The 24480-nt window shown below is 41.9% G+C and overlaps 1 protein-coding gene across 4 annotated transcripts; it reads right to left on the bottom strand.

The window, feature by feature from the left end:
• On the bottom strand, window positions 1-20833 carry gale (UDP-galactose-4-epimerase). Of its 4 annotated transcripts, none has more exons than XM_073034473.1 (11): window positions 20739-20833; window positions 15172-15298; window positions 12952-13067; window positions 11730-11843; window positions 9284-9460; window positions 7880-7993; window positions 3168-3234; window positions 1441-1526; window positions 1250-1327; window positions 988-1102; window positions 1-790 (listed from the first exon to the last, which is right to left on the bottom strand). In XM_073034473.1, exons 1-11 carry the CDS (start codon window positions 20772-20774, stop codon window positions 735-737), a joined length of 1086 nt encoding a protein of 361 aa, XP_072890574.1. In that variant the 5' UTR covers window positions 20775-20833; the 3' UTR covers window positions 1-734. The 4 variants fall into 4 exon arrangements, with proteins under 4 accessions (XP_072890574.1, XP_072890571.1, XP_072890573.1 ...); XM_073034470.1 differs by lacking the exon at window positions 20739-20833 and adding an exon at window positions 19893-20078; XM_073034472.1 differs by lacking the exon at window positions 20739-20833 and adding an exon at window positions 19958-20017.
• Window positions 20834-24480: the final 3647 nt, after the last annotated feature.

Here is a 24480-nt window from a genome sequence, read left to right as displayed (position 1 = left end):
TGCATTCTAAAATTTAGTTTATTGTAAATGAAATTATTGCAAAGGAGTTCAAAAGTAGAAAAGTTTAAATCACAGGCAACTACACCCACCCTGTGTGCTGCATATAACTCTCTATAATAGTTTCTATATAGTTCAATGTAATTTTAGTTTGAAGACCAATGATTTGATCATGGATTTTTCAACAATAAAAATGCAAGAAGCTACTCTCAACAAACAGTGCACTTCAATTGCCTGCATAGATATAATCAATATTAAACATGAGGTATTATGGTAAATTGGAAATTCTCTAAATCATGTGTTCCTTCAAAGGAAAAGACTACAGCATTCTACACATAAATACAAAGAATTCTATAGAGGCTAGAAATCTAGAGCAACACACGTGAAATACTGGAGGACCTCAGCAGATCAAGCAGCATCAATGTAGAGGGATAAACAGTGGATATTTGGGCTGACGAAGGGTCTTGGCCCAGAACGTCAACTGTTTACTCTTTTACACAGATGCTGCCTGACCTGCTGAGTTCCTCCAGTGTTTTGTGTGTGTTACAGCTTCTATAAAACTACTTTGCCTTTTTACACTACACCACCCACTTTACAGACGGGAATATCAGAGCTTTGGATCTGCTTTTCATTACGAGTGATCTGTTTAACAGACTATTCCAAAATAAAAGGGTTTTCATTAAAAAGTTTAAAATTCTTTCCTTTAAAAAACAACTGTTGGATTTTGCATCAGATCCTTAATTCTTGCTGAAACCATAAGGATTCTTGGATTGCCAATTCCACAAATCTTGGCCTAAAATAGAAAGGACATTCTTTTATTAAGACTTTTCGTAGTTAGCTCTAGATAGCATTGCTCATATTAAATACATTTACAACAGCAATTTTGAAAACCAGAGGCGAAAAATACTGGTCAGCTACCAACCATGCACAAAATGCATTAATATAAAACCACAGTAAAACTTACACAATTTTATCACGCTGAATACTTACACATCTTATCAATTCCAAATTCTGCCTTCCATCCAAGTTCTTTTTCTGCAAGAGCTGGATTGGCATAACAGGAAGCAATATCTCCTTCTCTCCGTGGAACAATCTGATACTTAACCTGCAAAATTTGGGCGAACAAAAATCCATCTTCACAACTGTGATGCACAGGCCAATTAACTTTTGTTTAACACTCAGCCAAGACGAGAAGCGGCACTACAGAAAGTTCACTGAATCTTAAGTTTTCTTTAAAGACGCGAAGACATACCTCTCTGCCAGAAGCTTTTTCCATTGCTTTCACCATCTGTAGCACTGAATAGCCCGTCCCAGTACCAAGATTGTACACCTAGAGAGAGTTAGAAAATCAGTAAGGTACACTGAATGCAAAAGGTTGCGGTAGAAATAGTCGTGAGTGTAAATGGAGTTAAGCTGCCCAGGACACAACTTGCAATAACAAACCTTGCAGTTACATTTCTCTTTAAGTTTCTTCAATGCAGCAATATGTCCCTTTGCAAGATCCACAACATGAATGTAGTCCCTGACACCTAAACAGTAAGACAATGCATTTAATTGTCTGAAATCACACAGGCTCAAATTCAAAGTAAACACAGCTTGCTCTCTTTCCAACTACAATTTATAAAATACCCCCCGGGAACAAAATTTATACTTTCTAACCCTGTGGGCTGCATTCCCTTGTCCAGTGCACATAGGTAGAACAGAAGCATTCACAGGACAAAATAAAATGACCATTTAGCCCGACTTGTTTCCAATTCAGTCTAAACCCAGGCTTCATTACCGCGTCTCTCCTTAGAGTAATCAAGCAGCATCTCAGCCGGTATCCACTCCTGAATTTAACTACAAAAAAAATGCCTGTGAAACTTTTCACTCAAAACTGTATACAGTTTTCTAATCATTGCATTGTGCACTGATTTGTTCACTTTTGTATGCTGCGTTTCTAATGATAAAAGTCAGGAGACAAAACCACTTTATAGCTTACTTTTATTTCCCATAATTCTCCACCTTCCTCCAGCCCATTTCCCTTCAGCCTATCACTTCCCAGCTCTCTACTTCATTCCTCCCCCCACTTCTTATCCCCCCTCGACCATCCCATGTTATTTCACTCCTGATGAAGGGTCTCGGCCCGAAACGTCGTCACTACCTCCTCCCATAGATGCTGTCTGGCCTGCTGAGTTCTGCCAGCATTTTGTGTTTTTATAGCTTATTTGCCTTCAATGAAATACAACATTCTGATCGTACCAAAGAAACCACTTCCACGCAAGTAATGATTACTACTACACACATAAATGCTGATTATCAAATATACGGGCTCTGGATTTCTTGAGTCATCAGACTAACACTTCCTCATTTGCCAGATGGCATTAAATAATTACACAAAGGAGCGATCTTCCAGCTCCTGCCATGGTGTCGTCTTCTCCCACACTATTCCTTACTTGTAACCCTTCCTTACACAGAAATTATTGCCACCAATGCCAGAGGCTTCAATGAGCCAGGTTCTGGCATGGGATGGTTCTAACTGACTAAGAGAAGAGGGCTTCAGTGATGGCACCAGTGTTTTATCTATTTCAAGTTGACAGTACTACTCTAGGCAGTCCTGCGATAACCAATACACCGAAGGTACCAAATGCAAGAAATGTACTTGCATCTAAAAGTCGTTATCCACCCCCTCCTCTACTGAAGCGAGGAATTATCAATACATTGAAGGCAATGAAACTTCACTGTATAAATTATTTTTCAACTTCTCAAATACTGGAGGAATGAACCTCCACTCATTTTCTGCTTTGGAGCAAGTTAATGCAAAGACACCCACTCGGCCTCCTAACCCCTTCTCTGAATACCAGCAACATCTGACCCAGCCACCCGCAGTCCTGCAGCACCCGGCTATACCCAGTTATAAATGGGTATTTCACAGTAAACAGGAAAGACATTTAAAATAAGAGTCAAAAATCACCATAAATAAAAATATTAAAGCAAATTCCCGTAACCGACCTTAACAACTTTACCGACAAGAAGTCTAGATATACAGATTTGGTAATTGTCAATTGTCTTACAGGACAGGTTAGGAAACCTCCTTAGTGGCATGAACCGACAATCAACCACCTTGCCTGATGGCTGAGTGCTTCACATCTGACCAGCAATAATAATCCTCGTGATACAGTGTATCTCACCTGTGCCATCAACTGTGTCATAGTCATTCCCAAAAACACTCAGGCACTGCCGGCGTCCAACGGCAACCTAGGAAGAAGGTTGATAATTCAGAAGTAATCACGTAATAGTTGCGTTTAAAGGAAAATTGACCTTTCCTTTCGCAGACAGGCTAGTGCCGAGCTAGTAGCGTGGAATCACCTTCTACAAAAGTTATTGAATGTGCAGGAGTGAAACCAAAGGAACAGAATTGCCGTGAAGCAAGGCTAAATAACACCTGACCCTTCATTCAATGAAGGCACAAAACTGGCTGCTTACCCAGAAATCAGTGAGTAGTGCTGTAAATGCTGGCCCCTCCTCCAGCAGAAGTAATACAGGAAGAAAATGTTAAACTATTATGTTCCCTTGGTTCCTAAATCATACTGTGAATTCAGTCAACTCAGGGGCACGTCAGACTCCACCCCCGCCCCACCCCCAAGAAACTTCAAATGAAATCTGGAGAGCAGTGTCAACCTTCCTTGGGTGTTTAAGACCTTGTTAAAGCTTTTAAATCAACTGGGGGAGGCCGTGGCGCTGTCTGCACTGAGAACCCACAGTGCCCATGTCAAAAGCACAGAGGAAAGATTGCACCACCTCACAAATTGCTGACCTAGATGCACTATCAGGCACCTCCCACCCAATCTCACAGAGGAAGCGAGGTTCACAGCGGCTTGAGCAACCTCAGACCCCACCAAAACCTCAGACCCCTTGCAAGCAAGCCACATTCGGCCCCGAGGGACCGCCCGAGAAGGAGCTCGGTTCAACCCCTGAGGGGACATAATCGTGTATGACTGCCAAGCAATCCAGAATTACAGAGCACCTCATCCAAAGTGTTGGAACTTCAATAAAACCATTAGAGTCAAATGGTTCCCCAAGCATGCATTGCCAGTCCCTCTTTTGAATGTCCATGTTCCCCATTTGGGGTTTAATTCCCTTGGCACCAAAACTCTATTCACTACCCCCTGGTGAAGAATTTCAAAGATTCAATGAAAAGGAAAAGCCCCTCACCATTTACACCAGGGATTCCCAGCCTGGGGTCCACAGACCCCTCATTTAATGGTAGGGGTCCATGGCATAAAAAAGGTTAGGGAACCCCTATTCTACAACATCAATGCTCCTGGTGTCTTCTATGCTTCGGTGAGAGAATTCTCTCAATCTCCAAGAAGGAAAGGTCCATCTGACTCAATCTTTCATCAAGCCACATCTTACAGATAGATGGACCTTGGAATGTTTGAATAAGATGAATGATGGAAGACTGAGTAAGGTTCTTGCTCAAACTTTCATCAAAGCTTAGAGTACATATTGCCTGGAGTCAACACAAGGAATTTACACTGCACCACTTCCAAGGCAACTGCACAATGGGAACAGAGTTTAAAACAAAAATGTACTGTAGCTGCAGGCTCAACAACCCCCTGCAAAGTTACTGCACACTTTCCTTAACCCTGTACTCCAATTATTTTGTAATAAAGACTGACATATACAAACACGAGGAAATCTGCAGATGCTGGAAATTCAAACAACAACACACACAAAATGCTGGTGGAACACAGCAGACCAGGCAGCATCTATAGGAGAAGAACTTCGTCAGGAAGGGTCTTGGCCCGAAACGTCAACGGTGCTTCTCCTATAGATGCTGCCTGGCCTGCTGTGTTCCACCAGCATTTTGTGTCTGACATATACAAAGTGCTTTTGAAATCTGCATTTATACCTTTGGGTGCATTTACACTCCACTCAGTACATGCCAACACATTTCTTCCCATTCACAAATAATTCTGTTTTGCTATCCACATTACCAAAAAAAATAATAACCTTGACTTTACATGCCATCTTCAACTTCTTCACCTGAGCAGTTAACCTGCTCATATTACATTGCATCCTCTCCACAACTCAATGTCCCTGCAGCTCTGTCCATTTAGCAACCCTAGATATATTTCCTCCCATCCTTTCTGTCTTCCTAATGTGAATGAGTGATACACTCGTGCAATGGAGATAAGAAGGCAGAAGATAGAAGAAAAGTTATCTGCGTAAATGCTGCCATTCTATCCACCCACCCCTCCAATCTCACTAACACTTGCATTTTCATTTAGTCTGTGATTTATTACCAAATAGGCATTTGTTCACACAGGAGACTACTGTAAAAACATGCCACCAAAGACCTTTGTTAAATATGACTAATGGAAAAGGTCAACTAAACCAGCTGTTCCAGAAACAATTTATGCAGTTTACAAAATATTTTCCATATTTTAAATAGCTCCCCATAGATGTGAGATTTGGGAAGGGGAATAAGATGAAGGACTTCAAAATGTTTAGAGTTTTTTACATTTCAGAACATTAAAAATGGAAATATTTCATTAGCAGAAATGCAAATGATATGTGGGAACACATCCACCCCTGTGTGTTTACATCAGTGTGAATGTTTAACTAGTTACCTGCTCAAATTCCAGTTTCCTGTGTTCTTCCTCTACTTTGATTTACATTCTTTTTAAAATGGCTATCCAATTTGTCCACGGTTCAAAAATCACATGGCGAGACAATACAACTTTAGGAAGGGGGAGGGACACCAGGACAAAAGAGCGCAGTAGAAAATTTAATACTAATGACTTATGACCAGGTCGCTTAACCAAAGAATGGAAACAATGTTTTGTTAATGAGTATCTTAAATTTTTAATTATTTTAAAAAGTCCTCTTAACATTTTCTATCACAGTAGAAAAGATTCCATTTACCGTATGTCTGCAATTCACAATCCAAAACAACTGGCATGGTAGTGTAGTGGTTAGCACAATGCTTTACAGACTGGGTGACCTGGGTTCAATTCCCACTGCTGCCTGAAGGGAGTTTGTACCCTGTGACCATGTGGGTTTCCTCCAAAGACGTACCAGTTGGTAGGTTAATTGGTCATTGTAAATAGTCCTGTGATTAGGCTAGGGTTAAGTCAGGAGATTGCTGGGCAGCGTGGCTCAAAGGGCCAGAAATGCCAATTCCGCATCGTATCTCAAAAAAGTAAAATCAAAGACTTTGATCCCTCTAGATCCAAGCCTTTAACATTCATCTACCACACAGTCCAGAACTATACTCTCATCTCCAACTTGCACAATGTTGCCTTTTGCTTTTTTTTTTAAACTTTTTTTTATTGTTTTCAAATAGTTACAGAATAAATGTGTATGAGAAAAAAAATGTTACCCAGCCCCCCTCCCCTTATTGTAGAATCCCATTTTATTTTTACAATTTAAACTTTTCCTGACCCATGAGATCTTTGTAAGATCTATGAAGTAAAACCCATTGATGTTATTAATAGATATCTTCGGTGATCAAGTACCAATATCCACATTATCCATGAAGCTAAAGCAAAAGACTCTGGCTACATTTAAAGTATGAAAACATTACTACTGCACGGGTTACACAGTGTAAAGATGTAACATCCTGTCTTTATATCATCTACTATTCAGGTTCAATGGTAAAGAATACAAATTTGTATGTTTATTCACTTGAGAATCAAATTATCCTCAATTGCAATTGCTGTTAATGAAGTTGTGTATAAAGACACGTCACAAGAGCATAATCAGGGGGGAAAAAATAGCATCGTAAACAGAAGAGGCTGGAAATCCAAAGCAACACACACAAAATGCTGGAGGAGCTCAGCAGGTCTTTCAGCATCTATGGAAATGACTAAACAGCTGAGACCCTTCTTCAGGACTGGAAAGGAAGGGGCGAGGGAGACACCAGAATAAAAAGGTGGGGAGGGGGAGGGAAGGAGGGTAGCTAGAAGGTGATAGGTGAAGCCAAATGGGCAGGAAAGGTAAAGGTCTGGAGGGAAAGCAATCTGATAGGAGAGGATAGTGGATCCGGGGAGGGGAGAAAGGGCGCGGGGGAGGAGCCCAAGACTTTTGCACAGTACTGTAGTAATTTTATGTACTGCACTGTACTGCTGCAGTAAAAAAAAATCATGATATATGTGAGTGATCATATACCTGATTCTGATATGGGTCTCTATTGTAAACTGAGAGTGGGAAGGGGGCAGGAAAAGGGGAATCATGGTTGGGAAAGGGGGAAGGAAGGAGGGAAGCACCAGAGAGACATTCTGTAATGATCAATAAACCAATTGTTTGGAATCAAATGACCTTGCCTAGTGAGTCAGGGCTGGGTGTGTCTGCACCAGCACCATCCCCCGCCCTGCCCTGGAATTCCTACTCTACCACCTGTCCCACGCCCCTCCCACAGCGCTCCACCCTTGCCATTCCCAACATCCTTAGCTCCCGCAAGATTTGCAAACTCACTCTCCTCTCCACATTGACAAATGCAGTACTGTGCAAAATTCTTCTTAGGTATCCTAGCTATATATACGTTCCTAAAATCTTCGTACAGTTCTGTACACCCCAAGAGCACGAGGGCATTGGGAGAGCAAGAAAGAACCTCAAAGTCACGATTAAAAATTTCTGACCCAAATAAACCATTAAAACATTTCTTATTATAAAATTCAGTGACTGATACTATTTATTTTAATTGTTATTTATAGTAATTTGTTATGTCTGCACTGTATTGCTGCTACAAAACAACAGATTTCACGGCTAATGTCGGTGAAAATATACATGACTCTGAGTCTAATTATAAACTGATCATAAATAATATTCTTTATTAAAATAAAGCACATTGTAGAGGGTAAAGTAAATTTAAACTGTGAAAAAAGCATTTACCCACCTGTGCAATGTATGGCATCAGATTATTGGGAATACCCTGAGGATCCTCACCAATCATTCCCGACTCATGTGCACCAATAGGATTGAAGTATCGAAGCAGCACTGCATTCCAGTCCTGAATAAATAAGATATTGTGGATGTGGAGAGAACGTTTTCATTCGTGGAAGAATCTTTGACTCAAGGTCATACTTTCCAAACGGTTGAAGAAGATGGTATGGATTCCCAAATCCCAAGGACTTTCTACACGGGCACAATTGAGAGCATCCTGACTGGCTGCCTGCATCACTGCCTGCTATGGGAACTGTACTTTCCTCAATTGCAGGACTCTGCAGAGAGTGGTGCGGACAGCCCAGTGCATCTGTGGATGTGAACTTCCCACTATTCAGGACATTTACTATTTAGGTGTGTAAAAAGGACCGAAGAATCATTGGGGACCCAAGTCACCCCAACTACAATCTATTCCAACTGCTACCATCCGGGAAACAGTACCGCAGCATAAAAGTCAGGATGAACAGGCTCCAGAACAGCTACGTCCACCAGGCCATTAGACTGATTAATTCACACTGATACAATTGTATTTCTATGTTATATTGACTGTCCTGTTGTACATACTATATATTACAAATTACTATAAATTGCACATTTAGATAGAGACGTAACATAAAGATTTTTACTCCTCATGTGAGGAATGTATGTAATAAAGTCAATTCAATTCACAACCTCATTATAAAGGGGCGCCTGTTTAAAACTGAGATAATGAGGAATTCCTTAAGCAAGAGGGTAGTAAATCTGTGGTAAATGTTACAACAGATGACGGGAATGTGGTTAAAGTTTATGGGGAGATGGTAGGGGAGTAGAATTCAATAATGTCTTTCAGAAATTTATAATTCTATCAAATTGTCCCCCCTCACTTCCCCAGCCTATCCATTGTCTCACTGTAAATCTAGCCCTCCTACACAGGCAAAATGCTGGTGAATCTTGGAACCCCCCAGCCAGCACAATCTTTCCTGTGATGTTCTGATCAGAACTGAACCCAGTACGCTAAATATTCTTCTCCACCCAATGCCACTCCCCATTCCTCCACCTCCCACGGCCAGTAAATCCACTCACTTGTGACCTGAGACACGTCCTTGTACCAATTCCGGCAGGTAGGGGGAGAGTAACACTAGAACTGGCGGAGCAGGTAGATCTGTGTCTCTGTGCAGGACTTTGCCATTGGGAACACAGAACATAAAAGCATAAGTTGCCGCTCCAAGTGTTCCCCCTTTCGCAGGAACAATTCTGAGGTGCTGGTGCTGCCACAGAAGATCTTCCCCAACGTTTCAGATACGCTTAGCCTACGACAACACAACAACTTTCGCAAATCAACATGTAGAATGGGGAGGGGGGCGGGGGGGGGAGTTACCTTTTCTACATTGCAGAGATCGCGGATCATCTCTTCTATAAAGTATTTTGTTTTTCCGTAAGCATTAGTGCAGCTGCCAACACGATGTTTCTCATCTATAGGTAGGTGATCGGGAGAACCATACACTGTTGCTGAACTGCTGAATACAATGTCTTTGACATCATGTTCTTTCATGGCCTGAAGTACCAAAGTAAAACATATAAACCAATCAAACCCATTGTTTTATTAAATATAATCAAATTTTGTGTTGAACTTGCTTTTTTCCTATTTATAATAATTCCTGTAGGCAAGTAAAAAAAATAGGCAGACTGTCACAGTATTTGCACTGAGAACGTATGTAAAAAGTGCAGTGTTTTAAAATACCCCAAAATCATTTATTTTAGAACACATTTGACAAATAGCTGGCATTTTGCAACTTAGTGCTTATGATGTTTCTAAACCTTGTCCACGTTATTTAAAATTCAACAGAATGTTAAGCTATCACCTAATATCCTTCATACTTAAAAATCTATTGATCTCCGTCTTGAACACATCAAACAAATTGGCCTGTACAGCATTCTTGGGTACAATTCCAAACATGCACTATACCTGGAATGAAGATGGTTCTGAATGGTCAACCTTAACTTTGAGACTGTGATCCCAGGACCATCCAGCAAACAAGTCTCTAAGAATGGGGTATATTTCAATGAGATTACCTCTCATTCTTCTGATCCCAAAACAGTACACATTCACTACCTAATCTCTCCTACTAATTTATTTTAATTTTAACTTATAGCAATTTGTATGTCTTGCACTTTTCTGCTGCCACAAAACAAAGTCCTGATGAAGGGTTTTCGGCCCAAAATGTAGACTGTTTATTCATTTCCACAGTTGCTGCCTGTACTGCTGAGTTCCTCCAGCACTTTGCGGGTGCTGCTCGGTGATAAAAGACCTGATTCTGACTCATCTCAGGTCAAACTTGTCCAACGAGTAACCTGAAGAACCTTTACTGCACTCCCTCCACCATATGTCCACATTTTCTTCACAGTGACCAGCCCTGTAGACAATATTCCAGAATCCTAAACAGTACTCAGCAAAGTTCTTAAGCACATATATAGCTAGGCTGCCTGAGGCATTTGCACAGTGCTGTATATCGGTTAAAATAGGTGGTGGTTAGAAAACAGAACTAGGAGTACTTAGCTACATTAGCTCAGTGTTAGTTGGTAAATGGAAAGACATAACATACAGTACTGTGCAAAAAGTCTCTGGTACCCTAGCTATATGTGCCTGAGACTTTTACACAGTAATGTATAACTGAAGCAAAACATCTCGTGTACTTAAGTCTTCTTCCAATAAATGTCAACATACCAATTGTCTTCATAATTGCTTGTTCCATCTTAGTGTTCATGTTTTAAGTTCCTCTATCAGAGGAAAAATGGTAGAAGAATGAAAAAGAAATATGGATTGGGGGTGTGGGTGGAAATACAGGTCACTGGCAAGATCTTTATCCAGTTTTGTCACTGCCAATAGTCCCTTCAGGCTTGAGAGATTATGGATATGCATCTTAGTTAATCTGCTGGAGAGCAGCATTTTCAATGGTACAGAAGGCCCAGATGGGAGTTGTGGTCGAAGTTTCACCTGCTGCTCTTGATGGTGGAATCAGCCAATTCTGAGTGCATTTTGCTCTCCCCAGCTTCCTTGCACAAGAGTGTTTGATTCTCATTGCTTTTTGGGAGCTCTGTGAAGTTTGCGGATCTACAGAATGCAGCCCTGAGCAGCAGACTCCCAGTTTTACACATGGATGTCCAGCACTTTAGCATAGTGCTGTTACAGGGGCAGCCCAGTAGTGTAGCGGTTAGCGTAACACTATTACAGTGCTAGCAATCCGGGTTCAATCCCCACCGCTGTCTGTAAGGAGTCTGTATGTTCTGCCTTTAACTGCAGGAATTTCTGACGATGCTCCGGTTTCCTCCGAAGACGTATGGGTTTGCTAAATCCAACTGTTTAATTTTATTTGCCATTTTCTTTATAGTATAACAATCAACTATCTGTTTCTTTTAAATCACCATTATATACACAACAGTTCAATATGCCTCCAGTGCTATACAAAGTATAATTCTGGGAGCTTCTTAACTTTGCTCTTAATATTTTCTCATTGGCTCATTTTACTACAGTATTAAGTATTTACTCAGTTAGTTTATCCAAGACCCTTTCCAGTTTTCTGATCCCAGCGATACTATTTTGGTATCAGGTGTTGTCACCAAAATTAGCGTTTATCCAAGCACAATCTTAAGAAAATAGTTAGCAAACAGAACAGTATACAAAGTCTAGGCTTCCTGTTGAAACTAGAATTAACACATTTTGCTGACAGCTTGTTCTTTAATCAGTAATGAGAAACTTGCGACTCTGAAATTAGATTCTTACTTCTCTCACAGAAACATATTCTTTCCCACACAGACACACTCACCTCCAGTAGTTTAATCGTTCCTGTAAGATTGACCTTGTAATAAAGAAGAGGCTTCTGGACAGATTCACCTACAGCTTTCAAACCCGCAAAATGAATCACAGCTGAGAAATTGAACTGGGGGGGGGGGGATAAAAAAGGAAAATCTAATTACTAAAATGTATCACTTGCAGTTGTGGTAACATTTTGGGAGAACTCAAGAACATAAACCTCCTCGAAACTAGAATGTTGATTTGAGTTTACAAGATGGATCAAAGTTTTTCAAATGGGTTTGATGGACAAATTAGCATTTTTAATCATAAGCACATTTTTAATTTAAATTTTTGCAGCTGAGTGAACAGTACTACATAATGTTAATCTGCAGTGGTTTAGTGTGGCTGCTAAATACTTTGTGGATGGACTACCTTCCATTTATAAAGTACCTTTCAGAACTTCAAAATGTTTCAAAGCGCTTCGCAGTCAGGGAATTACTAAAACAGCTTCAGTTATAATAAATAATACTGGCTGACAGTGCAAGTTTTGAATTTCAGCCCACTGTTGAGAGGATTTCAGGCAAAATTCTGACATTGAGAGGATTTTGAAGATGCTTATGTAGAGAGCAGAAATGAAAAGAGGCCATGACCCAGTCCATAGTTTTTGGTTAGCCGGTGAGTTGCACATATCCCTTGGTGGGCAAAGCAACACACACAAAACGCTGGAGGAACTCAGCAGGCCAGGCAGCATCTATGGATAAAGAGTATAGTTGATGTTTCAGGCCGAGACCCTTCATCAGGGCTGGAAAAGGGGGAGAAGTTTGAGTAAGAAGGTGAGGGGAGGGGAGGAAGAAGTACAAGGTGGTGGGTGATCGGTGAAACCAGGAGAGAGGGAGGGAAAAGTAAAGAGCTGGAAGTCAACTGGTGAAAGAGATAAAGGGCTGAAGGAGGAGAAATCTGCAGAAGAGGACAAAAAGCCAAGGAAGAAATGAGAGGGGTAGGAGCACCAGAGGGAGGTGATGGGCAGGTAAGGAGATAAGGTGAGAGAGGGAAACAGGAATGGGGAACGAAGGAGAGGAAGGAGGTTGGGCAATTACCAGAAGATCGAGAAATCTTAGTGGACATGCAATCTAAACACATTTGGCCAAGGAACACACTCAGAAAATTACTTCCTAACCCATGGTTTAGATCTCACAATGTACATGGCCAAACATTACAAAAATAATTACAGTTATTTGTTCTCAGTTTGGTACCTCTGTGAAGAGATTACGTAGAGCAGATTCATCAAGCAGGTCAATTTCTCGGAAGATAATCTCTTTTCCTGTAATCTTGCTCACTCGACGAATGCTTTCGGGAATTCCATCTTCCCCTATATTACAACAAAAAGTAATCAGTCTCAACTACAATCATTGAGTGGCTTGGCTACTTTAAGCCTAAACACAAACGTAACTATCCATAGTTTGTAAATGTTGCTTAATTATTAATTGTGATACAGTGCCTTGCGCAAACACCACCATAACCACTAAAAAATAGTGTCTTCCAGATAGGGGAGGAAATGGTTAATTATACCTCAAATATTATTAAAGGGAAAAAAATCTTATTCAAATTCATACATAAGAAGCATTGTCAAGGAAGACTATTAGATCACTTTTTAACTTGAAGAAAGCACTTGTGCCTCTCATATAGACTCTGCCTGGCATATACCGTGGTTCCAAAGTCAGCACCATTGTCAAAGTAAGTGAGTTCAAGTACCATGCCTGAGCATAATTTCTATCAAGATCTCAGAACACAATTTTGCCCTTAATCAACATTACCAAAACCAATTACCAGAGGAGGTTCACAAGAACTATTCTGGGAATGAAAGGGTTAATGTATGAGAAGCATATTCTGGCTCTGGGCCTGTACTCACTGGAGTTGAGAAGAATGAGGGGCATCTCACTGAAACCTATTGAATATTGAAAGGCCTAGATAGAGTGGACATGGAGATGATGCTTCTTAAAAGTGCAGGCTATTTAGGACCAGAGGGCATAGCCTCAGAATACGTGGATGCCCCTTTAGAAAGGAGATGAAGAGGAATTTCTTTGGCCAGGGGGTGGTGAATTTGTGGAACTCATTGCCAGGGACACACGTGGAGGCCAAGTTGTGGGGTATATTTAAAGCTGAAATTATTAAGTTCTTGATTAGTAAGGGTGTCAAAGGATACGGGAAGAAGGCAGGAGAATAAATCAACCAAGATGGAATGGTGGAGCGGACTCGATTGGACGAATGGACTCTTACTGACCCTATGCCTTATTGTCTTACGTGACTATTATTTTCCAATGAACTGCTTACAATTCCCAGCTTAAGTTCTGCCAGGACATCTTGGCTCTAGATCTGATCAAGACCTTAATCAAAAATGGATCGAGGTGCCCGGCTCCAGGGGTGAGGTAATAACTTGCCCCTAGCATCAATGTGGCTACAAGGAACCCTCGTAAAACTGAAGTCAACAGGCACCAAGAGGGAAACACTCAGAGGTTGGAAATGTACCACGAAGATGGTTGTGGTCAATCATCCCAACCCTCGGACATTGCTCTAGGTCGCAGCAGTTCCCACCCTGGGGTCCACAGACCCCTTGCTTAATGGAATTGGTCCATGGCATTAAAAAAAGATTGGGAACCCCTGCTTAGCACAGTGCCTTAGATCCTAAAACCTACAACTGCTTCATCAGGGACCCTCCTTTCATCACTGGGTCAGAAGTTCGGCTGATTGCACAGTGTTGAACTCTGTTCACATTTAGTCTTTGCCTTCACTTAGGCAACATCCCAAATGGATTGACAAGTGGCTAATATTAGTGTTACCAAAGGACCGGGAATATATCAGCTTCAACTTGGAAAAAAGGGTCTCACTGCTTACCCTTGGCGTTTATGGAACTACTATTGCTAAGTCTCCAACTTAAAATCCTGTGGGGTCACCGTTGACCTGCAATTCATTTGGACCAGCCACCCCAATACTGTGCCCTAGAGGCTTTAAGTCCTTCAGCAAGCGACTCAAATTCCAACCCTCATACGTAACTTTACAATATACAAGGCACAGATCAGGAACATGATGTAACACTCTCCATATAGCTAAATAATGGGGGGGGGGGGGGGGGGGGGGAGGGTGGGACAGCAAGTTTAACTCTCAGCAAAATGAGGTGGTCACAAGCAACATAAAAAACTGTAAATACTCAGCAGGTTAAGGCTGCGTCTACAGGAAGAGAGACAGAATTAATGTTTTAGCTGAAAGATAAAAATAATCGATCCTGGGAATTCTGGCCATACTCTCCTCTATTTCTTCACATCTGTCTCCACATTCCCTTCTGCTCACCTCAAGCCCAGTTCTACAGTAATTAGCTCACAACAGTGCAGGACCATGATCTTAGCACAGAAAATTAAACAAAGTATACTGTATTACAGAAATTGTCATACAAATGCAAAAAAAAAGCTTCTTTTTACCTCGGATGGCGTTGTGAAAATTGTCTATCACGACAGGAACGTATCCAGCTTTAACCAGCTCAACCACACAGTGACTACCGATATAACCAGCTCCACCTGTCACCAGGATCATCTCCGACGTCATTTTCTACAAGTACAAAGAGATCAAGGATTAAATGAATGCTATCAATTGCAAAAAATAAAAGATCCAGAGAAACAACTATTTTAATCTGTAATTATCTTTTTTTTTGGTTTCTTACTGTGACATTTCAACAAATCAGAGACACAACAGACTCTGCAGATGCTGGAAATCTTGAGCAAGACAACAAAATGCTGAAGGAACTCAGCAAGTCAGACAGCATCTATGGAGGGAATTAAGCAGTCGATGTTTTGGGCCAGGAGTTCCCAACTTTTTTTAGGCCATGGACCCCTATCATTACCTGAGGGGTTGGTGGACTCTAGACTGGGAATCCTGCTTTGGGCTGAGACAATTCACCAGTATTCCTGATGATCTTGATGATTATGGTAGGATATCAGGGCTGAGTGGAATATACATCCTACATGTGGGAGGCTTGTCGATGCTACATCATTCTGGCAAGCTTCATGTAATAAAGTCTCCATTGTTTTCAGGAAGGGGAAAAGAGGGTGAACACGGGCCAGTAAACATTGAAAAATTGACAGTGGAGAGAGTCAGCACTTTTAAGTTCATGATGATCTGTCCTAGGTCCAAAATATAAATGCAATCATAAGGAAAGTGCACCAGCATCTTTATTTTCTTATGGTCCTGAGGCAGTGTGGCTTATTATGGGATGCTCTCTCAAACTTCTACAGGTGTACTGTTGAAAATATCCTGACTGGTTGCATCAAGATCTGCTGTGATAATTCAAATGGGAATGTGCGCAAGAAGCTGCAGAGAGTAGTGGACTCTGTCCAATGCAACACGGGCACATCCCTCCCCACACTAGTATCATCTACAGGAGGTGCTACATTTATCATCAGAAATCCCCACCATCCGGGCTATGCCATCTTTTCCTAGCTATCATTGGGCAGGAAGTACAGAAGACTGAAGCCTCACTGCACCAGGCTACTTTCTTTCAACCAAAACAGCAAAACTCCAATCGTTACACCTTGCACCAAAAGTTGACTTTGTTGATCTAATTGCGTTTGCTTGTTTTAAAAAAAAAGCACACTATTTGTTTTCCTTGTGGATGTTCTGTGCCTGGGATGCTGCTGCAAGCGAGCTTTCATTGCATCTGTACTCGTCACTCAACCGGCCACTCAACGTCAGCAAAGCTGAAGAGCTGACCACAAGAGGAAGAAGCTGGATGTCCATGAGTCAGTCCTCATTGGGGGAAATTGGAGGTGGGGAGGGTCAGTAACTTTAAGTTTGCTGGCGTTACCATGATCAGAGGATGTGTTCTGAAACCAGTGCCATCACAAAGGTGGTACAATAGCACCTCTACTTTCTTAGAGGTTCGCATAGATTTGGCATGTCACCAAAAACTTTTACAAACTTCTATAGCTGCATCCTGGCCTGGTATGGAAACAGCAATGCCCAGGAACAGAAAAGCCTACAGACAGTGGTGAATACAGCCCAGTCCATCACAAGCAACACCCTCCCCACCACTGAGCACCACATGGACGCAGCATGCATCATCAAGGACCTCCACCATCCAGGACAAGCTCTCTTCTCACTACTACCTTTGGGCAGGAGGTACAGGAGCCACGCCACCAGGTTCAGGAACAGTTATTGCCCTACAACCATCGTGGACACCTTCATTCGCCACAACTCTAAATCTATTCCACAACCCACCAACTCACTTTCAAGGACTCTACAACCGATGTTCCTAGTATTACTTTTTTTATTTGCTCAATTTGTCTTTTTTTGCACGTAGGTTGTTTGTTATTCTTTATGTACAGTTTTTCATAAATTCAATTAAACTTAATTTTCCTGTAAGTCCTGCAAGAAAATGAATCTCAAAGGGGTATATGGTATTGTATATGCAGCCTGATAGTACATTTACTTTGAATCAGTGCAAGTATATACTTCGCGCACCCGACAATAAACTTGAATTTAACTATTGTGAGGGCCTCAACTGCACAGGAGGGTGGAATAAAAGAGAGAACATGAGTGATGTTGGATTGTACAGTTAGGGGAAACAGGCTGGTATCAGGGTCAAGGAGGTCACCTAACGGGGAAGGTGACCATGCAGAAGTCATATCCCTAATCAGTACCAACATACAGAGATAGACGAGGCCTCAGATGTTGCACCTCAAAAAATCATCCCAGGATTACTGCCAGTGCTGCATGCTACTTACTGGGATTTCTGAGGCACCTCATAGGTTTCTGGGCTGGCATAACCCGTACAAATTGGACGGATTTCACTTGGGCAGAACGAGGCGAATACCTTTGCAAGGAGATCTGCCACCGATTTCAGCTAGCTTGGCGGAAACGGGAACAAAATAGTATTTGGGAAGGAGAATAAATTGAATGGGTGGCGAGGGGTGAAGTCAAGCAGCAAAGGGGAGAAGGTTAGAACGACAGATGCAACGGTAGCAGTTACAGCAAGGTAAGTGCACAACAATAGCATACACAGAAGTAAAGAGATCTGATCTCACTGCCGTTGTGGCTGTGAACAAAGTCACCAGGAGACACTGAAGCTGGTGATATAGGAGTCCTTACTCAGCACACCCGCAGGCATCATACTCGAGACACTCTTGGAAGAAGAGCCCTGCCTGACTCAATATTACATGACATTTCTAATTTCTAAGGTGACAGCAGGACAATTCTTTAGTATCTACAATGCTTCCTTTGAATTACACATAATATTCAAACACCAATACTCCAGACACCCAAAATGAATTTTTATCCCCACCGTCTCTGGGCCACATCTATACATTCACAGGCACCCGACTTTACATTCAATCTACAATCCCATTCAAATCTGAAGAGTGGTTGCTATTGAAATTAATATCTGCTATAGGCCCTAACAACTACCATTATGGATATATGGCCAGAGAGTGACCAAAGTTGGTACCTTCTAAATACTCCAGGGTACTCTGACATTTACAAAGGTAGAAAGGAAAATGAGGTGATGAGGGTGATTGAGTGTCACTAGGTCAAGGAGATCATTAGTGATGAGAAGTGACTTTAGTTTGATATTATGATGTAGAGTTAGATTTAATATGAGTCATAGCAAGAAATAGCAAATGGCAGAAAACACTGGTAGGCCACTAGCAGTTGTACTTCCCCCCCTATTTTATTGAGATACAGCACAGAGTAGGCCTTTCTGGCCCTTCACACCACACCACCACATCCTAGACAATTTACAGTGACTAACTGACCTACCGACCAGAACATCTTTGTTCTATGGGAGGAAACCGGAGCACCCGGAGGAAATCCACACGGTCATGGAGAGGACACACAGACTCCTTACAGGCAGCAGCAGGAATTGAAACCCGGTTGCGGGTGCTGTAAAGCGTTGTGCTGACCACTACGCTACCGTGCTGCCCCTCACAGAACAGCACAAAGACTAATACGGGAAAACGTATGAGGTAGTGTTCGTGGGCCATTTAGAAAGCTGACGATGGAGGGAAGAAGCTAAGTCATTGAGTGTGAGCCTCCAGGCTCCTGTAGCCCCTCACTGTGGGTGGTAATGAGAACTCACACCCTGGATAGCAAGGGTCCTTGACGATGGATGTCATCTTCTTCAGGCTCTGCTTCTTGAAGATGCCTTCTATCGTGGGGAGGGTCGTACAGATTATCAGTCATGGTCTTGCTGAATTGTAGTACATACTCGGGACTAAATGATGTCCACCCAGTTCTTACCTACCTCTTCACAACCAAATTTTATTAATTAGTTGAATATCATTACTGTTAATCAAAACTTGCAGTCATAAATACCGCTTTCCCTTTGCTTAACCATAAACAATAGGACAAAGCATTAAATGTGTGGAAGGTCAGCTGGAAGGAATATCTTTAAAGGGAGCGCTTCGAAGAGATTTTCTCAATTTAGATCTTTTCAAAATCGAAAAGTCCTTCATTTTGAAGGACTTCACTCTTGACGTTAGTCATCGACTGACTCTCGGCTAAACTTTTAATTCAACTATGTGTTTTAAAAGACAGCAATCAAATTTACTTACGCGGATGGGAACAGCGAAAGACTTTTTACGTGCCACGAAGCAGCAACCTGGCTCCGGCTGAACGCAGCAGAAAGTCTAGATTCTTGCTGGCACTTCCTGATTATGAGCTCTGAAGGGTCTCTTTGAGCACGGATTTCCCAAGCGGCTCACGCCACTGTAATCCACAGACACTGCCAACAGAGTTTCTACAGATGTGGATGTGTGTTACGCAAGGAACGAAGAATGAATGAGCTCCTTGTGAGGACCAGTCACCAGAATGCAACCTGCAGTGCGCAGGTCTACTGACGTGGCCAGGGACTAGCCGGCACATTGCGGACCAGGTATTGCCCAACACCGGGAAAACGTCTAACAGACCGGGCTTGACCGCACGGACACGGTGCGAATCATCAGCCTGAGAGATACCTCACCAAGATGGGCGCGGACCTGCTGTCCCCTGCTTTCCAGCTACCGCGTACTACAACACTTCCCTATAAAAATTTCCAGTGCATTCACAGACCAACGAGTAGCAGTGCAACCCCCAGCCGGGATACGTCTTTCAGGAGACGGGCCACCGGTGAGACAGCCAGCGTCCTGGGTCACCCATCCAAACCAACTCTTACCTTGTCCGGAGCCTTCTTCCAATGCGCACGCGCACTAAAACAGCCTCTCAACCACGCCCACTCACCCGCGCATGCGTACTCGCACCGGCGAGCTGGGGTCCAGCTGTCATTTATGCGCGTGCTTGTCCTCCCCTTCCAAGAGGGCTGGCTACAACAATACGCATGCTCCATACGTGTGGCGGACGGCTGCAGTTCGACTCCATTACAGAGGCGGCACTGTAGTGTTGGGGCTTTTCGGGCACCTGTATTTATACCAGAGTTTTTAAAAATTTGCTGATTTTGCACTTAACAATGCAAAGTATTTACCAGCAATACAGATGGAAATATGTAGTTAATCATTCATTACTGATACAAGACAAAGTCGAGTTGATTGTCCTATGTACCAATAAATATATATATACAGGTGCAATGAACAACTTACATCACACAAGCAGCGTTCACAAAAATAAATTAAACATTTTTAAATTCTTATAAAAACTGTGGATAATTTACTTGGTTATAGTGTTGCTAATCTATTGTGATTAAGGATTTACTGAATGGGTGAAGGGAATTGAGACTGAACTTCTTTACCTCTTGTCTGATGGTAGCTGCAAAAAGTTGGAATGGCCGGATTGCAGGGATGTTAGATGATGGATGTTATCTTCTTGTGGTGCTTCCTATACATACTGCCGCTGGTGGGAAGGGATGTGCCTGTGGTGCATTACTCTTTGCAGCTTACATTCCTGCACCTTTGTATTGCTGAACCATACCATGATACACCCAGTCAGGATACGTTCAACAGTACCACTGTGTGTCAGTGTTTAATGACAAGGCAACCCCCTGAGGAAAACACACCAGTATATTTACCTTTTTATCATCGCATTTACGTGCCAGGCCTAGCATAGCTCATCCGATACGTTAACACGCAGAAATTTAAAGCTGCTGCCGCTCCCCACTGTGGACAGATGTGTGTTCGCTTTTCTTCTTCCTAGAGTCAGACTCTTGAACGGACCTACGGTATGACCTCACAATCTACCTCATTATGACCTTGCACTGCACTTTCTCTGTAGTTTTTACACTTTATTCTGTACTTTATTTTACTTTGCTCTATCTAAATGCATTGAGACGATTTGATCCATATGAGCAGTAAGCAAGACGAGATTTTCATTGTACAAGTAAACCAAACCAATCAGCTCTTTAGGTTTACTGACATTGACCAGGAAGCGGTGGTTGCAAAACTGCTCTAGCAGGTGCCCTATCTTTGGTATACTGTGCGTTGAATCCAGCAACAGTAGTGTCATTGACAAATCTGAAGATGGCATTGGAGCCATGCTTGGCCACTCAATCATACCACTTTATTTGTACAGCAGCTCATTACTGCAAATATCAAATCGGCCAATCACGTGGCAGAAGCTCGATGCAAAAAAGCATGAGGACACAGTCATGAGGGTCAGTTGTTGTTCAGACCAAACATCAGAATGGGGGGGGGGGGGGGGGTAATGTGATCTAAGTGACTTTGACCATGAGATGATTGTTGGTGCCGGATGGGGTAGCTTTAGTATGTCAGAAATTGCTGGTCACCTGGGATTTCCACAAACAACTGCCTCCAGAGTTTACTGAGAATGGTGCGGAAGAACAAAAATAAAACACCTAGTAAGTGGCAGCTCTATGGGCAAAAATGTTTTGTTAATGAGAGGGGTCAGAGAATGGCCAGACTAGTTCAAGCTGACAGAAAGGCAACTGTATCTCAAATAGCCACATGTTAAAACAGTGGTGGCAGAAAAGCATCTCTGAATGCATAACAAGAAGTGGATTGGCTACAACAGAAGACCACAAACATTCACTCAGTGGCCCTGTTCTTAGGTACAGGAGGTACCTAATAAAATGGCCTCTGAGAGTACAGAGTTAGTAGAACTTGTAACAGTCTTGTAATAACCTAACTTATTTCCCTCCAACAACTTTCTTCTCCTCCTCCTTCCCTCAAGTATAATTTCAGGACCTTAAAATACTTACAAGGCCTCATCCCTAGGGTTTTGGAGAAAGTGCATGCAACAATAGTGGATGAGGACACAAGAGGTTGGAATCCAGAACATCACACAAAGCACTGAGAGTGGATCAGGCAACATCAATGAATCAGGATTTATTCTAATCCAGATGAATGGTCTCAACCTGCAATATCAACTGCTCATTTCCATTCATTGCTGCAGCCTGACCAAGATACTCCAGCATTGTGTGTTGCAGTAGTGAATGTGTTGATTGTCACCCACCAAAATTCTGAAAAGCACATCTCTATCAGCAATATTTGAGAAAGAAGGTAGGCAGAAAGCTAGAAACCAAGGTTCAGTTAACCTACTGTATCATTGGGGTACCACAGGGATCAGCACTGGAGCCTCATGTATTTATCAATTTATCATAATAGTGATTACTTAAATGAAGGGTCAAGAGACTTTTACTGAATAGTATTCTATGGTTAAGTTTGTTGATAATACAAAACAATAAGTTAGAAGTGGGGTGGGGGAGAACAGAACATGTCTAGGCAAAAAAAAATAGCAAATGTATAATAAAGGTACAAAACACAAAAGTACAAAAATATTATACCTTTATTCTGTACTTTATTTTACTTTGCTCTATCTAAATGCACTGTGAGACAATTTGATCCATATGAGCAGTAAGCAAGACGAGATTTTCATTGTACAGGTAAACCAAACCAATCAGCTCTTTAGGTTTACTGACATTGACCAAGAAGTGGTTGTTGCAAAACTGCTCCAGCAGGTGCCGTATCTTTGGTGTACTGTGCTGGTGCTGGATATAATAAAGGTAAACAGGTTTATCTAGTTGGGTGGTTATTGGTAGAGACTACAAAATGTTGAATTGTAGAAGGAGCCAAGCCTCTTCATACAAGTTCTCAATATTTATTGCATAGTTATTTATTATTACTGTATTTTTCTGTATTTGCACTATTGTTTTTTTTTGCATATTGGTTGGGAGTGGTCTTTCATTGATTCTGTAGTTTCTTGGTGTATACAGTGAATGCCCACAAACAAATGAATCTCAGGGTTGTATCGAGTGACATAGATCCACTTTGATAATAAATTTGCTTTGAACAGCCAAACAGGTACAAAAAGCTATTTGGAATGCAGAAGGAATGTTTGGATTTTTGCAAGGCAAGATAGTTATAATACAAAACAGGGTGACAACCCACAAATGAGGCTATAAACTATGTACAGTGCTCTAGTTTAGTTTCCTACAGGAACATAGATAAGGCGGAAGCACTTCACTGTGATCATTCCTGGGATGAAGGGATCGATGGAGAGTATGAGGAAAAATTGAACCTATATTCATAATTTAGCATGAATGAGGTGAAACAAGTATTGGAATACAAGACTGTTTGATGAAGTGAATACTGAGTGGAAGTCTCCAAATATAGGGAAATCTAAAGTTGGGGACTTATTTGAAAAATAACGCATTGCTCTTTCAAAGAAATGAAAATTTATTCTCAAAAAAAGATGTGAATCTATGTAATTCTCTATTACCAGTCCTTCGATTGCTGTTCTTACTAAACTGTGGAACTTTCAACGAGAAAACCTTCACCAAAAGGGCTACTCAACACCCCTTCAAAGCCACTTAAAGATGTGCAATAAATTATAGTCTTGACAGCAATCCCCAGATTTTTGTGATCTTTAGCCCCTGCACAACTAGTTAAGTCTCTTCCTCAGTTTATAGAAACATAGAACATAGAAAACCGACAGCACAATACAGGCCCCTCGGCCCACAAAGCTGTGCTGAACACGTTCTCACCTTAGAACTACCTAGGCTTACCCATAGCCCTCTATTTATCTAGGCTTCACGTATCCATCCAGGAGTCTCTTAAAAGACCCTATCGTTTCCACCTCTACCACCACCGCTGGCAGCCCATTCCATACACTCAACACTGCGTAAAAAACTTACCCTTGATATCTGAGGGAGTACAGAGAAGGTTCACCAGATTGATTCCTGGGATGGCAGGACTTTCATATGAAGAAAGACTGGATCGACCAGGCTTATACTCACTGGAATTTAGAAGATTGAGGGGGGAACTTATTGAAATGTATAAAATTCTAAAGGGATTGGACAGGCTAGATGCAGGAAGATTGATTCCGATGTTGGGGAAGTCCAAAACGAGCGGTCACAGTTTAAGGATAAAGGGGAAGCCTTTTAGGACCGAGATGAGGAAAAACTTCTTCACACAGAGAGTGGTGAATCTGTGGAATTCTCTGCCACAGGAAACAGTTGAGGCCGGTTCATTGGCTATATTTAAGAGGAAGTTAGATATGGCCCTTGTGACTAAAGGGATCGGGGGTATGGAGAGAAAGCAGGTACAGGGTTCTGAGTTGGATGATCAGCCATGATCATACTGAATGGCGGTGTAGGCTCGAAGAGCCGAATGGCCTACTCCTGCACCTATTTTCTATGTTTCTATCTCCTCTGTAACTACTTCCAAGCACCTTAAAAATATGCCCTCTCATGCTAGCCATTTCAGCCCTGGGAAAAAGCCTCTGACTATCCACATGATCAATGCCTCTCATCATCTTGTACACCTCTATCAGGCCACCTCTCATCCTCCATCACT

The sequence above is a fragment of the Hemitrygon akajei genome, chromosome 32 (genome assembly GCF_048418815.1).
Source record: "Hemitrygon akajei chromosome 32, sHemAka1.3, whole genome shotgun sequence".
In the NCBI taxonomy this organism is placed as follows: Eukaryota; Metazoa; Chordata; class Chondrichthyes; order Myliobatiformes; family Dasyatidae; genus Hemitrygon; species Hemitrygon akajei.
Note: the sequence above shows the minus strand (reverse complement) of the source record. Positions and strands in the feature narration are given on the sequence as shown.

Bases quoted from the DNA above. Each gene is read 5' to 3' on its own strand.
- gale (XM_073034470.1), bottom strand. From the start codon at position 20,063: ATGGAGCATGCGTATTGTTGTAGCCAGCCCTCTTGGAAGGGGAGGACA. The intron at 7,994-9,283 runs GTAACTCCCCCC...TTATTTATTCAG, and splicing joins ATCTCTGCAATGTAGAAAAG to GACTGGAATGCAGTGCTGCT. The intron at 1,328-1,440 runs GTTTGTTATTGC...AACTCTCTCTAG, and splicing joins AAGAGAAATGTAACTGCAAG to GTGTACAATCTTGGTACTGG.